Consider the following 16,385-nt stretch of genomic DNA (forward strand, 5'->3'; position numbering starts at 1 on the left):
ACATCTCAGAAACAAAACACTTCTTTTTATGCTGGATAGCACCTTATCTTTGTCTATAAAGTTTCCACCCTTTCACTCTTCCTCTTTTCTATCTTTGATATCTCACTTCTTATGCTGTGAATTCACTGAGAAATTGTAATAGCTATATTTATCCTTAATATTCTTTTCCTTGAGCCTTTATGCTATAATTGTGGTTAACACACCATTCTAATATAAAGTTTTCTAATTCTGACTGTTTTTCACCTTTGCAAGAGTATTGTGTGCTTTCAGTTGCTTTTATGTCATTATTAGTGTCCTTTTATTTTAGCTTGAAGAATTCCTTTCAGCATTTCTTGCAAGGCAGGTCTAGTGGTGAACTCCCTCAGTTTTTGTTTGTCTGGGAAAGCCTTTATTTGTTCATTATACTTGAAGGATAACTTTGCTGGATAAAGTATTCTTGGCTGGCAGTTTTTATCTTTCAGCACTTTGAGTATGTCATTCCATTCTCTCCTGGCCTGTAGTGTTTCTGCTGAGAAATCTGATAGCCTAGTGGCGGTTCCTTTGTAGGTTACTTTCTTTTTTTTTCTCCCCTGACCGCCTTTAAGATTCTTTCTCTATCATTGATTTTTGACAGTTTCATTATAATGTATCTTGGGTAAGGTCTTTTTGCATTGAGGTGATAGCTTCTTAGACATGTATGCTTAATTCTTTCCCCAGGTTTGAGAAGTTCTCAGCAATTATTTCTCTAAATACATTCTCTGCTCTCTTCTCCTTTAGGAAGACCGATTATTCTTATATTTGTTTTTCTCATCATATCTGATAGCTCTCCTAGGCTTTCTTCACTTTTTAAAAATCTTAGTTCTCACTCCTGAGTCATTTCTAAATTCCTGTCTTCCAAGTTGCTAATTCTTTCTTCAGTCTGATCTGCCCTATTTCTTAAGCTCTCTAATGTATTTTTCATATCATTCATTGAATTCTTCAGCTCCAGAATTTGGTTCTTTTTTAAAATTTCAATCTCTCTGGTAAAGAACTCCTTCTGTTTACTCATTTTATTCCTGAGTTCATCGAATTGCCTTTCTGAGTTTACTTGTAGCTCATTGAATTTCATCATAACAGCTATTTTGAATTCTTTGTAAGTTAGATTACAATATCCTGTGCCTTTGAGTTTAGTTACTGGAGAATTATCATTTTCTTTTTGTGAATACCGTATTACCAGTTTTTCATCGTGTTTGATGAATTGTGCCTCTGCCATCTCATTTGAAGTAGCACACTTAGTTTTACTTTCATTAAAAAAGACTGGCAAATAGAAACCCTTCTTTTGTTTTCCAGGAGGTGGCGCTATAGCTCAAGTTTTTGGTTTCTCTTGACCTGATCTGGCTTTGGGTCTGCACTCTGAAGGGGATGTAAAAAAAAGTTCGGTAGAAAAAGTCGGTGGCAGAGCGGTGGAAGGTTTGGGCTTAGCACCTGAGGCTCTGAGTGCTCATAGCCCAGGTCCTCGAGTGGGGGTCCTACCCCTTGCTGAAATCCCAAGGCAGACAGCAGAGAGCAGCACCTTCCATGCACTCTGTTATTCCTGTCTGCCTCTTTCCCTTTCCTCTCTCTCGTCCCAGTCATGGAGGTCCCTCCTTAGAAATCCAGATGCTGCCGGAGAGAAGCAGGTCCATCTAGTTGGGATCTGTGCAGCCGGGAGGTTGGTTACTCACCCCTTTCTCTTTCCACCTCCTCTGTGAGGGAAGTCACCACTGTCCTGGTGAAAGCCCAGCACGTTGCTGTGTTGCTCTAGGGAGGGAGGGGGACTCACTCCTGAGTTCCTCCTTCTCACCTCCAAGCTTGTCTTTATCCTGCTCCGGTGGCGTGCCTGGCTCTCCCTGTGTCTGGCTGGACCTCCGCAAGTTCTCTGTCTCCCTGAGCGTCTGCTGCGGTTTTCAGTCGCCAGTTTCACTTCCCCCCGCCCCACCCCCATCAAGGTGCTGCGTGTGGGACAGGCTCACTGCCTTCCTGGGGTCCACAGCCCCCTTCCCGGTCCTGTCTGTCTACTTCCTGAAGCACAGGTGGGTGGAAATCTCCTGGTTGGTCCAGTGTAATGTGCAGAGGCACCTTTTTCTGTTCGGTTATGAATGATGAATTGTATATAAAAGGGGAGAGAAAAAGAGACAACTCGTGCTGCCAGGATGTTGATGTCACTTTAAAGATCCGAACATTTTATATTTATCATGATTTTTCCCCCACTTTTTTGAGAGACCTTGTTTTGACAGTATTACTTGTGATCAGTCATCTGTGGAAAAATAGTTGGATATTAAACTAGACTCTGACTATTATATGCTAATCACAGAAGAGTAAGTGCTAATTACAGAAACCAAGCTTCTCTGACAAAAGTACAGATCAGTAAGCCAGTGTCTAGTTTAGCAGAAGCACTGCTGGATGAGTTACTACAGGACACGTGCTATAAAAACTTACTTATTTCTTCATTGAAGATATACTGAGCCCCAGCCGCATGAAAAGCCCTAGCTAGGCAGAGAGGGGGTGGTGACAGGAGTGGGAGCCCAGTCAGACATCTGCCTTCAGGGAGTGCACAGCTAGTGAGGAACAGATTTCTTCTTGCTGAAACTCTCAACTCTAAAGTCTTGCAGAGTTTCCCTTACGTTATTTGACATTCGCTAATATAAGTAGATACCGTGAAAAAATTATGTGGTTTTTAGACTTAGGTATAGACGTAAGTTATAGATTTAGAATGGAGCCCCTGACCAATAGTGTTTGACCTGTTTGTACAAATTGAACCGTGGTCTGAGGCATCTCCATGGCCTTTGCTGCCACCTTCCACGTCCTCTGCCATGTTGTCGACCACAGTTAGCCACGCTTTCGGGTGACTTTAGGAATTCAGTCCATCCTCCACTTTTATAACAGACTTAATTTTCAGCTTTTTCTAAATCAAGGTCAGTATTACCTCCCTTCAGCATCTCAAGCTTTCAGATATTATAAATGACTTCTTCCAAAATAATAGATCCTGTTAGATCCTAGACAGAACTTAATGACTGGAGATACAGATCATGATCAGATTTCACACAGTGGTGCTCTCAGGGACTTTTTATCCTCGAATAGGTGGCCATTGTAATGAAGAAAACCAAGTCACCATGTAGCCTTCTCTCTTCTCGTAGTGCATGTATATGTGTATATAACGTTTTCAATAGTATAGGAGCCAGTTATATCAGAAACCACTGTCTTGACTTTTAGGCTTTTAAAGTTACGGTGATTGCTGTAACCCAGAATCTTTAGACATCTGAATTTTACCAAGGGTTTCTCAGGGTAGATATTAGAATATTTTTAGTGGAAAGTTTCTAACTCTTTGTTTTAGTTACCTAGTTGAGAGTAATTGATGGTGTTTAGAGGTTGTTGTCAACTTTATCTTTGATTTAGGGATAAGATCCACATATAGTTAAAGTACTTTTCCTCCAGGATTAAGGTCTTATGAAACTATTATTTGTTAAAAAGCTAGCTATGTCTTTGATTCTCTTTTTATTGAGGATGTTTGCTTTTTGGCAAATTAAACATACTCATAGCAATTTTCTGTATGTGCTTTTCATCATGTTGTAAATACTACATGCAGAGGATTTATTTTTAATCTAGGAAAGCAGTTTTCAAAGAGGAGAGAGAATGTATTATGATAAAGGAAAACAATAAATCAAATGATTAAATTTTAGTTGTAAAAGAATATGCTGCTGCTCTGAAGTAGTTTTACCATATTAGGGCAAATCAGGAATGCTCTGAGGAAAGCCAGAAAATATTTGACTGATAGTTACATTAAGCAAATTTTTAAAAATTCATTTTCTTAAGTAAGAAAGGGGAAGAGTTCGTACAGAGATGATAAAAATAACAGTACAAACGTGTCCCTCTGGCTAAACCCTTTTAAACGCAAGAAGAGAAAGTCATAAACATAACACAGGTAAAATATGCTCAGAAAAAATTTACTAAAATTCAATGCTTATTCTCAACGAAAACTCTAAGAATAGATATGGAGAATTTCCTGTGTGATATAACAAGAAGGGCTTATTTATAACCATCTTAAGATTTTTCCTGTGAGAATCGGTTAACCCTTCTAATTATCAGTCTTTAAATTAACTAACTTAATCAAGCTTTAATGGCAGAACTCTCACTGCTGTGGAGCTATTACAACTACACCCTGCTCTAAGTATTTGAGCTCAATTCTTGCCAAATTCTTCCCTCTCATTAACTTCTCTAGCCCAGTCCCCAAAGTTTGAACCCCAAATTCTTTTCTATTTACAGAAAACACAGCCTCTTAGGTTCTTAAAATTAGACTAACTGGTCTACTCTAATGTTTCTTAAACTACTAGAGTTTGTAGTATATGGATTTTTAAGTTAGAATTTTTTAAATTTTGTATTTTAATTTCACTGTTGAGATCATAAAATTATTTTACCAATTAGAAAACAAAATGTCTCTTTTGCAGTGCAAACTCACAGTTGAAAAATGCTTCCATGAGAACGTAAGACTTGTTTCTGAAGTTTCTCAAGCTGGCATCTGAAGACCCCTGAGAACTCATATATTTCTGGGGTTCCACAGTAATTTTTATTTCAACTAGCCTGCACATTACAGTCGGCCCTCCGTATCCACGGGTTCCACATTGGTGGATTCAGCCAACACCCAGATTAAAAATAGTCAAGAAAAATAAATTCCAAGATGTTCCAAAACGCAAAACTTGAATTTGCCAAATATAGGACAACTATTTATTTACATACCATTTACATTGTATTAGGTATTGTAAGTAATCTAGAGATGATTGAAAGTATACGGGAGGATGTGTGTAGGTTCTGTGCAAATGCTATGCCACATTATATAAGGGACTTGAGTGTCCTCTGATTTTGGTATCTGGGGGGTTCCTGGAACCAGTCCCCCACGGATGCTGAGGGACAACCGTACTCAAGTGTGAGAAATCCTGAGCCATTAGCTAGTCCCTCAAAATTCTATGTCATCGTTTTTCTTTTATAAATTGTGGTCATGGGTCTGGTGATTTAACATCCTTCCCACACCACTGTCCTGTACCCCAATCTAGTAGAAAAGTCACTTAGATACAATCTGAGAATTGCATCAGGCTCTTCTGATTGATAACAACAGAGGCAGTACACAGTAGTGGAAGAACTAGAAGTAATTTGAAGTCAGCTGGACCTCCTGGAATTCCAGCGCTCCTAGTTATGAGAACTTGGTCATGTTAATAAGCTGAGTTTTAATACATCAAGTTGGGCAATAATGCCACCCTTGAAGGATTGTTGGTGAGGAATAGAAATAGTCAATATACAGTGCCTAACAGGAGTATCTCACACAGGGAGGCAGTCAGTGAAAGGTATATCTTACTGTTATGATTATAAACAAATATTTATGGACTAAGTTGTTATCCTGATATAATAATGTGGATTATAACTTCTAAGACATACATATAATTTATATATAGTTTTGTCTATTTAGAAGTATGGCACATGGAGCAAGTAACTCCCAAACATGGTAGAGATTTAAAGCATAAGTTGTGTCAATACAATCTTAGATGAATTAATGATGCTACACCTGTGACATAAAGAAAAGGTCAGCACTTTGGGGCATCCACGCATGACCTTTGAGAACAGCATTTTAGAAGCTTTCAGCTACGCTTGCCCCCAGCTATTGAGGCCTCGACCTCTGGTGAAATAAGCTTAGTAAATGGATGGGTCCACATAAGAAACAGCCATTTTTCATGCTTTTGTGCCTTTTGAATCTGATATTGAGGGGAGGCTGTTACTTCTGCTGTCTGTTACCCTGTATTTGAAAATCCTTTGGACATAAGGTCAGAAGACTAATATTTTTCTGCTTAACTAATATTCTTTTGTATTTGGTCTGGCTTCCTAGAAGCAGAGATTGGGGTAAGGATTTTTGGGTAAGTGATGTATTGAGGAGACTCTGAAGAGAAGGAGTGAGGGAAGCAGGCCAAGGCAGGGGGGGAAAAATGCTAAGCGAGGAAATTGTTTCACTTGGAGACTTAGCTTCAGCCTGGTCCCCCAGGGGTCCCAGCATAAGGTCTGAAGGGGAGCTCTGGAGCACAAATTGCCCCACAGGTTTTGTACTCCCTTGAGGCAAGGGGTGGCTGTTGTACCATTGTCAGTCAGTCTGGCTCCTGGCCACCTCTTAGGGACAGTTGGTGCCCTCACCTTGCAGTAGAGGCGGCTCCACATCTGTGAGCCATTAGCACCCTGCGCTCAGAACAGCTGGGGAATGGGGGGCGGGGCAGTATGGCACCAACAACGGCCTCTGTTGGTTTCCTCCAGGAGACAAAGCTATCAGATTCCTTATGTGGCCTTCTCCGACTTGGTTGTGTGGGAAGTTCTATACTACATTTCATGTTTAATTGCTTTAGCAACCTTCAACCAGGATTATTTAATAGCATTCTTTCTCTCTTCCTTTTCTTTGTAATTTTAACCTTTCTTCTTTATCTTTTGGTTTTTCTATTTATTGGGCCAGCAGTTTTATTGTAAGTTGACTCAAATGCTTTTTGAAAGTGGCTGAGTGTAAAAGAAAAATAAATATGTAAACTAAAAACCAGTTTTATAATTGGAAAAAATACCTGAGTTGTCCTCCTTAAAAATCAGATAAAATAAGTGTTGAATAGAAATAAGCGTATTTACTGTTACAATCTAATTTAACATTAGTTATGCCTTCAAATGTATTCAAGAATAAAATAAGCAATAAGTATTATAAATCCAAGGAAGGAAGAAACAAAATTGCATTTTTGCAGATGACACTTTTTTTATATGTATAAAGCACAATGAAATGAACAAAATTATTGGAGGTAACAAAGAGATATGCAGCAGGGTTCTACAAAATTATAGGCTATGATGGAAGTCCTCAAATGTCAATAAAGTTAGTATATTCTCGAGTCATATAGCTAAAAATATAGATGGCATTTGTTTAGAAAGTATTTTGACCGCTCAAAAGGAATATATACTTTCTAATTTTTTTTTTAATTTTTAAAAAAATTTTGGCTGCGTTGGGTCTTCGTTGCTGAGCACGGGCTTTCTCTAGTTGAGGCAAGCAGGGTCTGCTCTTCATTGCGGTGCGCGGGCTTCTCATTGCGGTGGCTTCTTGTTGCAGAGCACGGGCTCTAGGGCTTCAGTAGTTGTGGCGCATGGGCTCAGTAGTTGTAGCACACGGGCTCAGTAGTTGTGGCTTGTGGGCTCTAGAGCACAGGCTCAGTAGTTGTGGCGCACGGGCTTAGTTGCTCCGTGGCATGTGGGATCTTCCCGGACCAGGGCTCAAACCCGTGTCCCCTGCATTGGCAGATGGATTCTGAACCACTGCACCACCAGGGAAGTCCAGGAGTATATACTTTCAATGCCTTCCTATTTCCCATGTGAAATCGTACCTTTATTTTAGCTATTCTGTTAATATGTAATGATGATGATACAGAAGAGAATGATCTACCAAATAAAATAGGTATAAAATATTTTAGTCTGTATGTCTGTATGCACAATTCAAAATTATTTACTCACATAAAAGATAACTTCCCACTTCATGAGTTATTAATGTACAATGAAGTAGCCTTTTTCCCCTTTTACCACTGTATTATGAACAATACCTAAGCGTAAATGAACTAATAAATTGTTAGAAACAACAGTGTGCAGTGTTACCTTTGCACATTAGAAAATTCAATTTTTATTTTCTTATAAAGTGTTTGAATTATATATCATAATTTAACATCTTTTAAAGCATCCTTTATTCTTTAAGAATTCTTTTCACATCCATTAACCAATTGAAGCAGCTCATTTATAAAAACATTTTTGTTAACATGAGTCAACCTAAAAGAAAAAAAAAATGACAACTTGAGAGTAACCTTTATCATCTAGATACTAATCAGTGCGATATTAAATGATAGGGGTAAATCAAAAATGATAGAGGTAAATGAACTTAATCTGGAGAATCCTCTTATTAGCAGCCAGAATAGGGCAGTTCTTAAGCCATTTTAAAACAAGCTCTTCTTGTTTTCACTTAGCTTGTACTTGATGCTTTAAAAGTCCTGGAGGTTTCAGTTTGGGTTTGGTTTGGTTTTGCTTTGCTGCGGTAGCATTTACCGATTTGTAGCATTTACGAATTTCTTTTCTTTATTTCTGCCTAATCTTTGAATGCCATATTATATGGAGATATTTTTCCTAAAATGTCAACAGAGCCGGGAGATCACAGTAGGTGGGGACTTGGGGTGGCTGGTTTGGGCATCCTGTGAAAGAGGCGGACAGCTCTTCTGTGTGTCGTAAGGCGCGGGCATATAGAGGGGCTTGAAAACACAAGCAGGTTACCGTGGGGTTGCCGAGGAGAGGGAGCCAAAGCAGATGGTGTCCTGGGTTAACACCAGGACAAGGTGCTTTTTATACTTGGCAATGGAGTTCTTTTATAAAATCCAATGAAGTACCAGTTAGGAAGATGTATCAACAATTTATCTTAAAAAGGAAAAAAAAAAAAGCCATCAATTAATTGCCATATTAATATAATCAGAACCTCTTTCCATTATAAACCCTTAGATAAAACATGACAACAATAATGGAAAAATCATCTAAAACAGATATAATTGTACACGAAGTTTGTTGGCATTTTGAACAACTTCATTTTTTAAGTATTTTACATTCTTTGTAGAGAAAGGTAAGCACAATTCTTGTATTTAATCTAAAATAAAGGCAAAAATCACAGCAGGCACCTAAGTCATGTGCATCACAAGGTTATTCACACATAATCCTTCAGGCTGTATGCTGAATGGTCCTCTGGCTGTGTGATGGAGATGTGCTGCTGCTTGGATGGGTGGAGCCAAGCTTCCAAATTCTCTTTTATACAGGATGTGCAGAAAATCATGCCAGAGATAAACAGCAGCATGGCCGAAATGAATCCAATGTAGACAGCTCCTCCGGGTTCATGTTTGTTGCTTTCTGGAACCGTCACATCCACAAAGTTTGCTATGATCTCCTTCGTGTACCACACCGTCGGTATTAAACCAGAGACCCCCGCAGACAGGAAACAGACTCCCCCAGCAAAGCAGGCGTAACCCTTGGTTTCCCTGTCCCCTCCTAAGCGAGTGCATTTCATCCCGATTGTGGAAGTGCAGATCCCCACAGCAGACAGGACACAGGCCAGGACCATGGCGGCCCGGGCGGCCTGCACGTGGGTGGGGAGGGCCAGGACGGAGTACTTCAAGGTGCAGCTGAACATCCCGGTGCTGTACCACGTGCAGTCCATCCACAGCCCTTGCAGCTGCACGATGGCTGTGATGATGCTGGAGCCCGCATCCACGTGCACCTTCCAGTTGGGCAGCAGGGTGGCCATGAGCACTCCAGAGACCCCAGATAAGGCCAGGGCAAAAGCAAGGAGCTGGAGACCCGCCGAGGTCATGACGTGACCGTTAACCTTTGTCCTCCTAGAAAATCCTGATGGCTCTCGGTCAGAATTGTAGCTATTTCTGTGTAGTGGAGAACCAAGTAACAAAAGGCTGGGGAAAGAAGACAAAATCAGGGTTGAAAGAAAAAAAAAAACAAAAAGACTTCTGTGTACAGTGGGAGCTGAGAACCCATCTGAACAGGTCCCAGCAGTGGATGAGGGCACTGCTTCCCAGGAGCAAAGCGCACACCAGGCCCCCAGAGGCCGCCCTTGTCCTGAGTGACTTTGCTTGGGTGCTGCTTGGTACATGGCATAAAGGAGCGGGCTGTCCACTTTGTTCTTTTATGTAAAATTTAAACTCTGCTGAAGTTGTCTATGTGCCTTGTTAGGAGATTTAGACATGGAACGCCAGCTGTAGGATATCTGATACAGAATTTTAATAGTATTACAGGTTTTAAAAACTTATTTCTAGTTAAAATACTCTATAGGTGATAAGGAAGAATAGTTTAAACCCACCTGTTAAAAATGATTTATAAATATATATTAGAAAAGTTTGAAGCATTCAAAAAATGATTTTGTTTTTTAAAATGTATCACTCTCCGTGTGTTATTCACATGGCCCAGGTGAATTGTTTAAGAAGGAGAAGAAAGTAGTAAAAGAAATCAAAGTCACTGGCATGATTATCTCTAATTTCCAGCTTGCAAAATCCTTACCTAGGTGAGCAGTTGTTTCCCTTCAGGTACAGGTTACTCAAAACTGAAACAATTAAGCCACTGTCTTTTGCTTAGGAGAATGTGAGATCCTTTCTAGTTGGTACCAGAATCGTTCCCTGACCCAAATGAAGTAGTCTGCTGCAAAACCGGTTATTCAAAACGATTCAGAAGTAGTGACAATGAATCTTGCAAATACATACCAGAAGTAACCACATCATCATTTGTATGAGAGAGATTCAAAAATAATTTATACTTTTTTCCTTCCTCCCTTTCTTCCCTCCCTTCCTTCCCTCCCTCCCTTCCTCCCTCCCTTCCTCCCTCCCTTCCTCCCTCCCTTCCTTCCTTCCTTCCTTCCTTCCGTTTAATAAGAGGGAAAAGACAGCACTTCCTTTGTGACGTGCTGTGTTTTAATCAGGCAGTACTTACTGCTTTCTTTGAGGAAAATATAGTGGTTTCTGAAATACAGCAATATTGACCTTTTTGTGTTTCTGAATTAACATTTGAGTGATGTATTAGAATGGCTCTATCATGATTCATATATTTGTCACAAAAGGCAGTATGAGCTCTGAATCTAAAGCACTTGGGTCACATCTTGGCTTTCCAGAGCCTCTCTGTGCCTCAGTACTCTCTTCTGGAAAGCAGGGAGGATTATAGTCTCTATATCATGGAGTTAAATACATGAAAGAATTTTAAAGGGTGTAGAACTATGTCTAACCCATAGAAAGTACTCGGTAAATTACAATTGATGTTGTTATTAGTATTTCTAAAATTTATATTATGTCACGTGACAATTGATATTTAATGACATCTGGATTTTGTTTTTCTCTTCCTTCCTTAGGCCGATTTCATTTGTTTTCTTAGGAACTTAGAGCTGAAAGAAACCATAGATGTAATCTTGGCCATCAGCGTTGTTTCAGATTAGGACACTTAGGTAGTAGTAGATCACCCCACGCCACACAGACCCCAGCAGCAAGATCGGCAGTGCCCACTTCCCCACCTCTTCCCACCTCACTGCACCCTGCACCCTGCACCCTTGTCCCCCTTTACCACAGTAATTCCGGGTGAAATCCTCCTGTGTACTTCCTGTGGGAAGCAGGGAGAATACTACATCTAGAGACAAAGCACCGTTAACCATCCCCTCACTCACTCCCTTTCTCACACAGAAAAAAAGACTCCAGAGGGAATTAATAGAGCAAATGAGCAAATGGCGTAGCTTCAGAGACTCACCAGGGAGGTTGATGCCTGGCTTTTGTGAAATATCTGCAGTAATGTGAATCCATGCCTGTGTTACTTTTAATACAGTTGTATAGTTTAATGTAGTTATAACATTGGTTCCCTAAGAGGTTAAATCCTGGGCTATCTGAATTCCATTGTTCTATTTTTGTTCATAATCTTAAAATGTAAATTCTATAGTTTCAGGAGAGTTCCCTGAGATTTTGAATTCTTAGAGTTAGTTTCACTATAAGAAGCATCAGAGTGCCTTGGCTTTGCCTGCCATCCTACAGTTCCTTCTTTTTCTGTTTTCCAAATTTCTTTTCATATCTGAGACCAAAATAGAACAAAAGTTAAAGTTTCTAGAAAAAAAAAAATGAAGCACATGTTTATAGTTTCATAATAGCTGTTTTCAGGTTTGGGTTTTAACATTTCAGACTCCAGCCAGCTCGCTCAATTACTGCCTTCCCGGACCATTTTCGGCTTAAGGGGTTCTTCAAGAGCGAGGCTGCTGTTAGCATTCCCTACGACCATCTCCTTTCTTTCTTTCTTTTTACTTTGGTTGAGTAACCTTTATGTGCTGATCAGTCTCTGCTCAGCTCAGCTTCCCAATTATAACTCTTTTCTTCCCATTAACCAATACATTTTATAAATTCCAGTGTAATTCAGACTTGGAGACAGCTTGTTCATCTTAATTAACAAGTGCTGGCAGTGATAGATTACAGATGGCCAAAATCCGCGTAAACAACGTGACATTGCATTCACTCAGCGTAGTGCTCACTTACTACTGAGTGTTGGACTTCAAGTGCTTTCTTCTGCATGGAGAACTTATGCAGAAAGGATTTGTTCTCCAAAACGAAGGTCACTCTTTCCCCTTTATAAAAATACACTGGCGTCTTAGCTATATTGCTGTGAAATCTTTTTTTTTTTTTCCCCTCCAGCCACAAGCATGGTACAGCTTGTGGCCTGTTCTCTCAGATTTCTGTCTCGTAGAGAATAAAGGCATACTTTGTTTCAGCGGTGGTGGCGGTGGTGGTGGTGGTGAAATACTGTGAAAGTAAGCATGGAAAACAGTTCTAAATGAGAACTCTCTCGTGGTTCCAAAATCTGTTGCTTATAGAACAGGACCTATAATGTTGAATTTATGAGCTATTTCCCAAAAAAATTCTGACCTGGATTTCGTTAAAATGTAAAGTCAGTTTTCCAGACAAGATTTATTTATATCAAGTCTAGTATTTAAAAACAGATTTACAACGTGCAGTTCAAACCAAGTTCTACTTGAAGATCTATATTTAGGTCCCAAAGCACTGTGGAAGCTTCTCGTTTTCCATACCTTTTGTCAGTAGCCTTCAGTGACTTAACTCTCTTCTGTCAGTTGTCTTCAAATGAACCCCAATAAGATATGATGAAGAGGAGCCACATACCTGAGGCTCAGTTCACAGCTTCTGAATATTAGTGATGAAGTGCCAGCAGGTTAACTTGCAAGTAGCAAATAAAGAGCAACGTAGAAATCCGAGCGGGGAAACTGCTGGTGGTGCCAGGAGATAAATACCAGGTCCCCCATCTCATTTTTTGAGCTGGGGGAGAATTAAGAAAAGAGAGGCGGGGGAGGGAGGGAGTTGTTGTTACAACAGACTTTGTCGAAACCTGAAAGCTGAAAATGCTTCTGTGTCACTATATACGGAGGAGGAATTATCTGGGTGCTCACAAAAAGGCTTTCTTTTCTTTTAATAGTTTAGTCCATAGTTATAATTTATTTTTGAATTTTTATCTATGTTGGAGGATACCGTTTATTATTTTATGTCCCCAATTAAAGAATATGGTCTGAAATATTTTTCACTAGACTGTGCTTTGCAAATGATAGTTAATTGAGACTATCTGTTTATTCTGGTGCTTCTGACTTGTCTGAAATCAAGATTTACAAAATTGGTAACTTTCAAACTAAACATTCAAAAGACAGTTTTATATATATCTTGATAAAAGTAAAAAGAAAACCCAGCAACAGCTGTTGACTAGAATCTGAGCAGTAAACCTACAAGTATTTTTTTTTTTTGGGCGGGGGCAGGGGATGTATCCTGAATTTTCTATCAATCTTTCCACTGAGAAAGATTTCTGAAGTATAATAGATAGCTAGTGGGAAGCAGCCACGTAGCACAGGGAGATCAGCTCGGTGCTTTGCGACCACCTGGAGGGGTGGGACAGGGAGGGTCGGAGGGAGACACAGGAGGGAGGGGATATGGGGATATACGTATGCATATAGCTGATTCACTTTGTTATATAGCAGAAACAAACACAACACTGTAAAGCAATTATACTCCAATAAAGATATTTTAAAAAATGCATATTTCGGTTATCTGGATTTTTTCTGGATTTTTTGTTGTTTTTAGTTGGTTTGTTTTCATCTTTTCTAAGTCTGGCATTTAGCAAGATACGTATTGTTTTCTCCTCTTAGAAATCTAATGCCTGTGGATTTGTTTTTTTAGCCATAGTGTTGTAATTTTGCTTTATAAATTTACTTTCTTATTTAATTTCATTGAGATATATAAACAGTTCTTTGCCTAAGTACTGAGTGAAGTAGAGTTGAATTTCAGGCACTAACACTAACAGCATTGTTATTACTGCTGTATCAAGAAATCCACCAGATCCCTTCAGTGTCTTGGCTTGTTTTGCTCCTCGCCGCGGTTGTCGTGCAGACTCACCTGTGCTGGGGCTGACTGGTGGCCGGTGGAGGGGCCCGTCTGCTCCCAGCTCTGACCTCCAGCATAATGCAGCTTGCTGAGGGTAAATGGGTTAAGCGTGCTTTAATGTACATGGTTATTTTCAAACCCTTTTTGATTATTTTTCTGCCTTGATGAGAACACTTACCTTCTAATACATTAGCTGCCTGTTTTAAAAAGGCAAACTTCTGAAATGCAAAGAACTTCCATTAACTACAGGCCTTTAACCCAAGGCAGAATTTCTTGTATAAGAAAGGAGCTAGAAAGTAGAGGTGTATAGAGAAATATAATTCATTGACATTATTATCTACTTCCAATGTGGATATTAAAGAGAATTAAATCTTTTAAGTCCTGAGGCTTCCCTAGATAACTCTTTGTTTATCTTTACCTTAGTTTAATGTCTCTTCTCCAGCCCTCCCCGCTAAACACCCAAGTTTTGTATTGGGTTGGCCAAAAAGTTCGTTCGGGCTTTTCCGTAGCATCTTAACAGTTGTAAAATTTTAAACATCCAACCGAATATGTCCAGCTGCCGATGTGACATCACTGATAGACATCTCAGACCTAATCAGGGACAGAACTGAGCTCTTGACTTTCCCCACACCAATTCTCCCCAGTTTCCCAGTGTCCATTAACGGCAAACTCATCCTGCCATTTGGTAGACCCTGGATCTTAAAAACATCCTTGATTCCATACCCAAGAGCCATTCAATCAACAAATCCTTTTGTTTCTAAACTTCAGAGTAAATCAAGTATCCTACCATCCGAGCCCCTCTACTGCTTACTCTGGCTGAAGACCTTTAGAATGTAAACGGCACAAGGGCAAGGATTTCTGTCTTGTTAATTACCAATTCTCCTGTGCCAGGAATGGTGCCTGGCTTATTGTAGAAGCATGATAAATATTTGTTGAATGAATTCAGAAGCTGATTTTGAGTATATAAAATAACAATAATACATTACCTTTACATGATTAAAAGTATAATTTTGTCCTTTTTTAAGAGACTGTCATTTTAAGTAATTTTGCAACTCTTTAGTTTTATAATCTTGATGTAATAATAATATCTACCATTTATAAACTGCTTCCTATATGCTAAGTACTGTTGAGGTATTTAATTCTTAAAACAAGCCTATGAGATAACAGAAATCCTAATTTTACAGGTGAGAAAACTAAGCTCCAGAGAAGTTAAATAACTTGACTAAGGTCCATAATATGAGTAAGTAGCAGGAATGTGGGATTCAGGCCCAGAATATTGTGATTTTTGAAACCCTTATACATTCATAGCCCTGCCCTGCCCCCATCTAGAACAGAATGTGTTTTTAAGTCTCATTATAATGAGTCGTTCCTTTCAGTGGTGGTCTGGATTAAGCTGTGGAAACAAATGAACTCTGACATCTCTGTAGCTTTACGTATAAACATTTGCTTCTCACTCATGCCAAGTCCATGAATGACTGCAGAGTAGCTGGCCGGTGACGCAGCAGTCCCATCTGTCTTCTTTAAATGTTTTTATTTATCTGTTTTTAAGAAGAAATTACATGTGATTCCCTTAGTGTGTTTTTCTTAGTGATGATACTCTGGATAGTCAAGACAAGCTTTTCTTTTTCTTCTCAAAGAATCGGTAGTTTGACTGAATGTTTGAGAAGTGGTAACAGTACCAAACCTTTGTGGGAAAGTAGTTCTCCAGACCTGCGTCGCTCACCCCTGCCCACACGTGAGCATCGTCTAGCTTTAGAAAAGCCCTGAGGCCCCGGCCCCGCCCAGTGGCTCTTAATTCAGTTGTCAGGGGTGATGCCCAGTCACTGTGTGTTTAAAATGCCGCCCCCTTAATTCCCATGAAAAGTTAAGGTTCTGATTTTAAAAAAAACAGCAGCGTCTTTTCTCATTTGCTTTCTCTTCAACCTTGAAAATAATTAAAGTTCAGAGTAAGATTAAGATAGTTAGTTACCTGTTCCAGTCCCACAAATTTAAAGTGATTGACTTAATCTTAAAATAATGTTTTTCTTCTGACTCAGTCGTGGGAAATTAACAGTATCGGCTGTGAGCACAATCAGTGCATGATTTCCTCCGTCTTTATGGTGATTTTAGTTTTAAAATAATGCTTCAGGCTGCCCGAAGGCTTTATCTTTTAGAATCGGTAGTTTGTAGACTAGTTGATTATAGTGAGGACCATGTTACAAATGAAGATGACTGTTCTCTGGTTGCTGTGTGTTCCCGAATGTCTCAAGAGGCCATCCTGGCTCCATGGCTCTGTGCAAGTCGTGTGTGTTTCTGCATGTAGGTTGCACTGCCATTTGCTCTATTGTTTATTTGTTTTGACAACATTTTGTTGCTCCTTTTTATGTCTTCATGTGAAAGGATCTTGAGAATTTGTTTTCT

General features: G+C 39.6%; 2 protein-coding genes across 2 annotated transcripts in view; one reads left to right on the forward strand and one right to left on the reverse strand.

The window, feature by feature from the left end:
• TFB1M (transcription factor B1, mitochondrial) overlaps nt 1–16,385 on the forward strand; it is a 65,154-nt gene that overhangs the window by 39,189 nt on the left and 9,580 nt on the right. The window lies entirely within an intron of this gene.
• CLDN20 (claudin 20) lies at nt 8,697–9,388 on the reverse strand. Its single transcript, XM_068551667.1, has one exon. It carries the CDS (start codon nt 9,386–9,388, stop codon nt 8,729–8,731), a length of 660 nt encoding a protein of 219 aa, XP_068407768.1. The 3' UTR covers nt 8,697–8,728.

Source organism: Eschrichtius robustus, chromosome 9 (genome assembly GCF_028021215.1).
Source record: "Eschrichtius robustus isolate mEscRob2 chromosome 9, mEscRob2.pri, whole genome shotgun sequence".
NCBI classification, from domain to species: domain Eukaryota; kingdom Metazoa; phylum Chordata; class Mammalia; order Artiodactyla; family Eschrichtiidae; genus Eschrichtius; species Eschrichtius robustus.

Excerpts from the sequence above, each read along its gene's own strand:
- CLDN20 (XM_068551667.1), bottom strand. The coding sequence starts at position 9,388 with ATGACCTCGGCGGGTCTCCAGCTCCTTGCTTTTGCCCTGGCCTTATCT.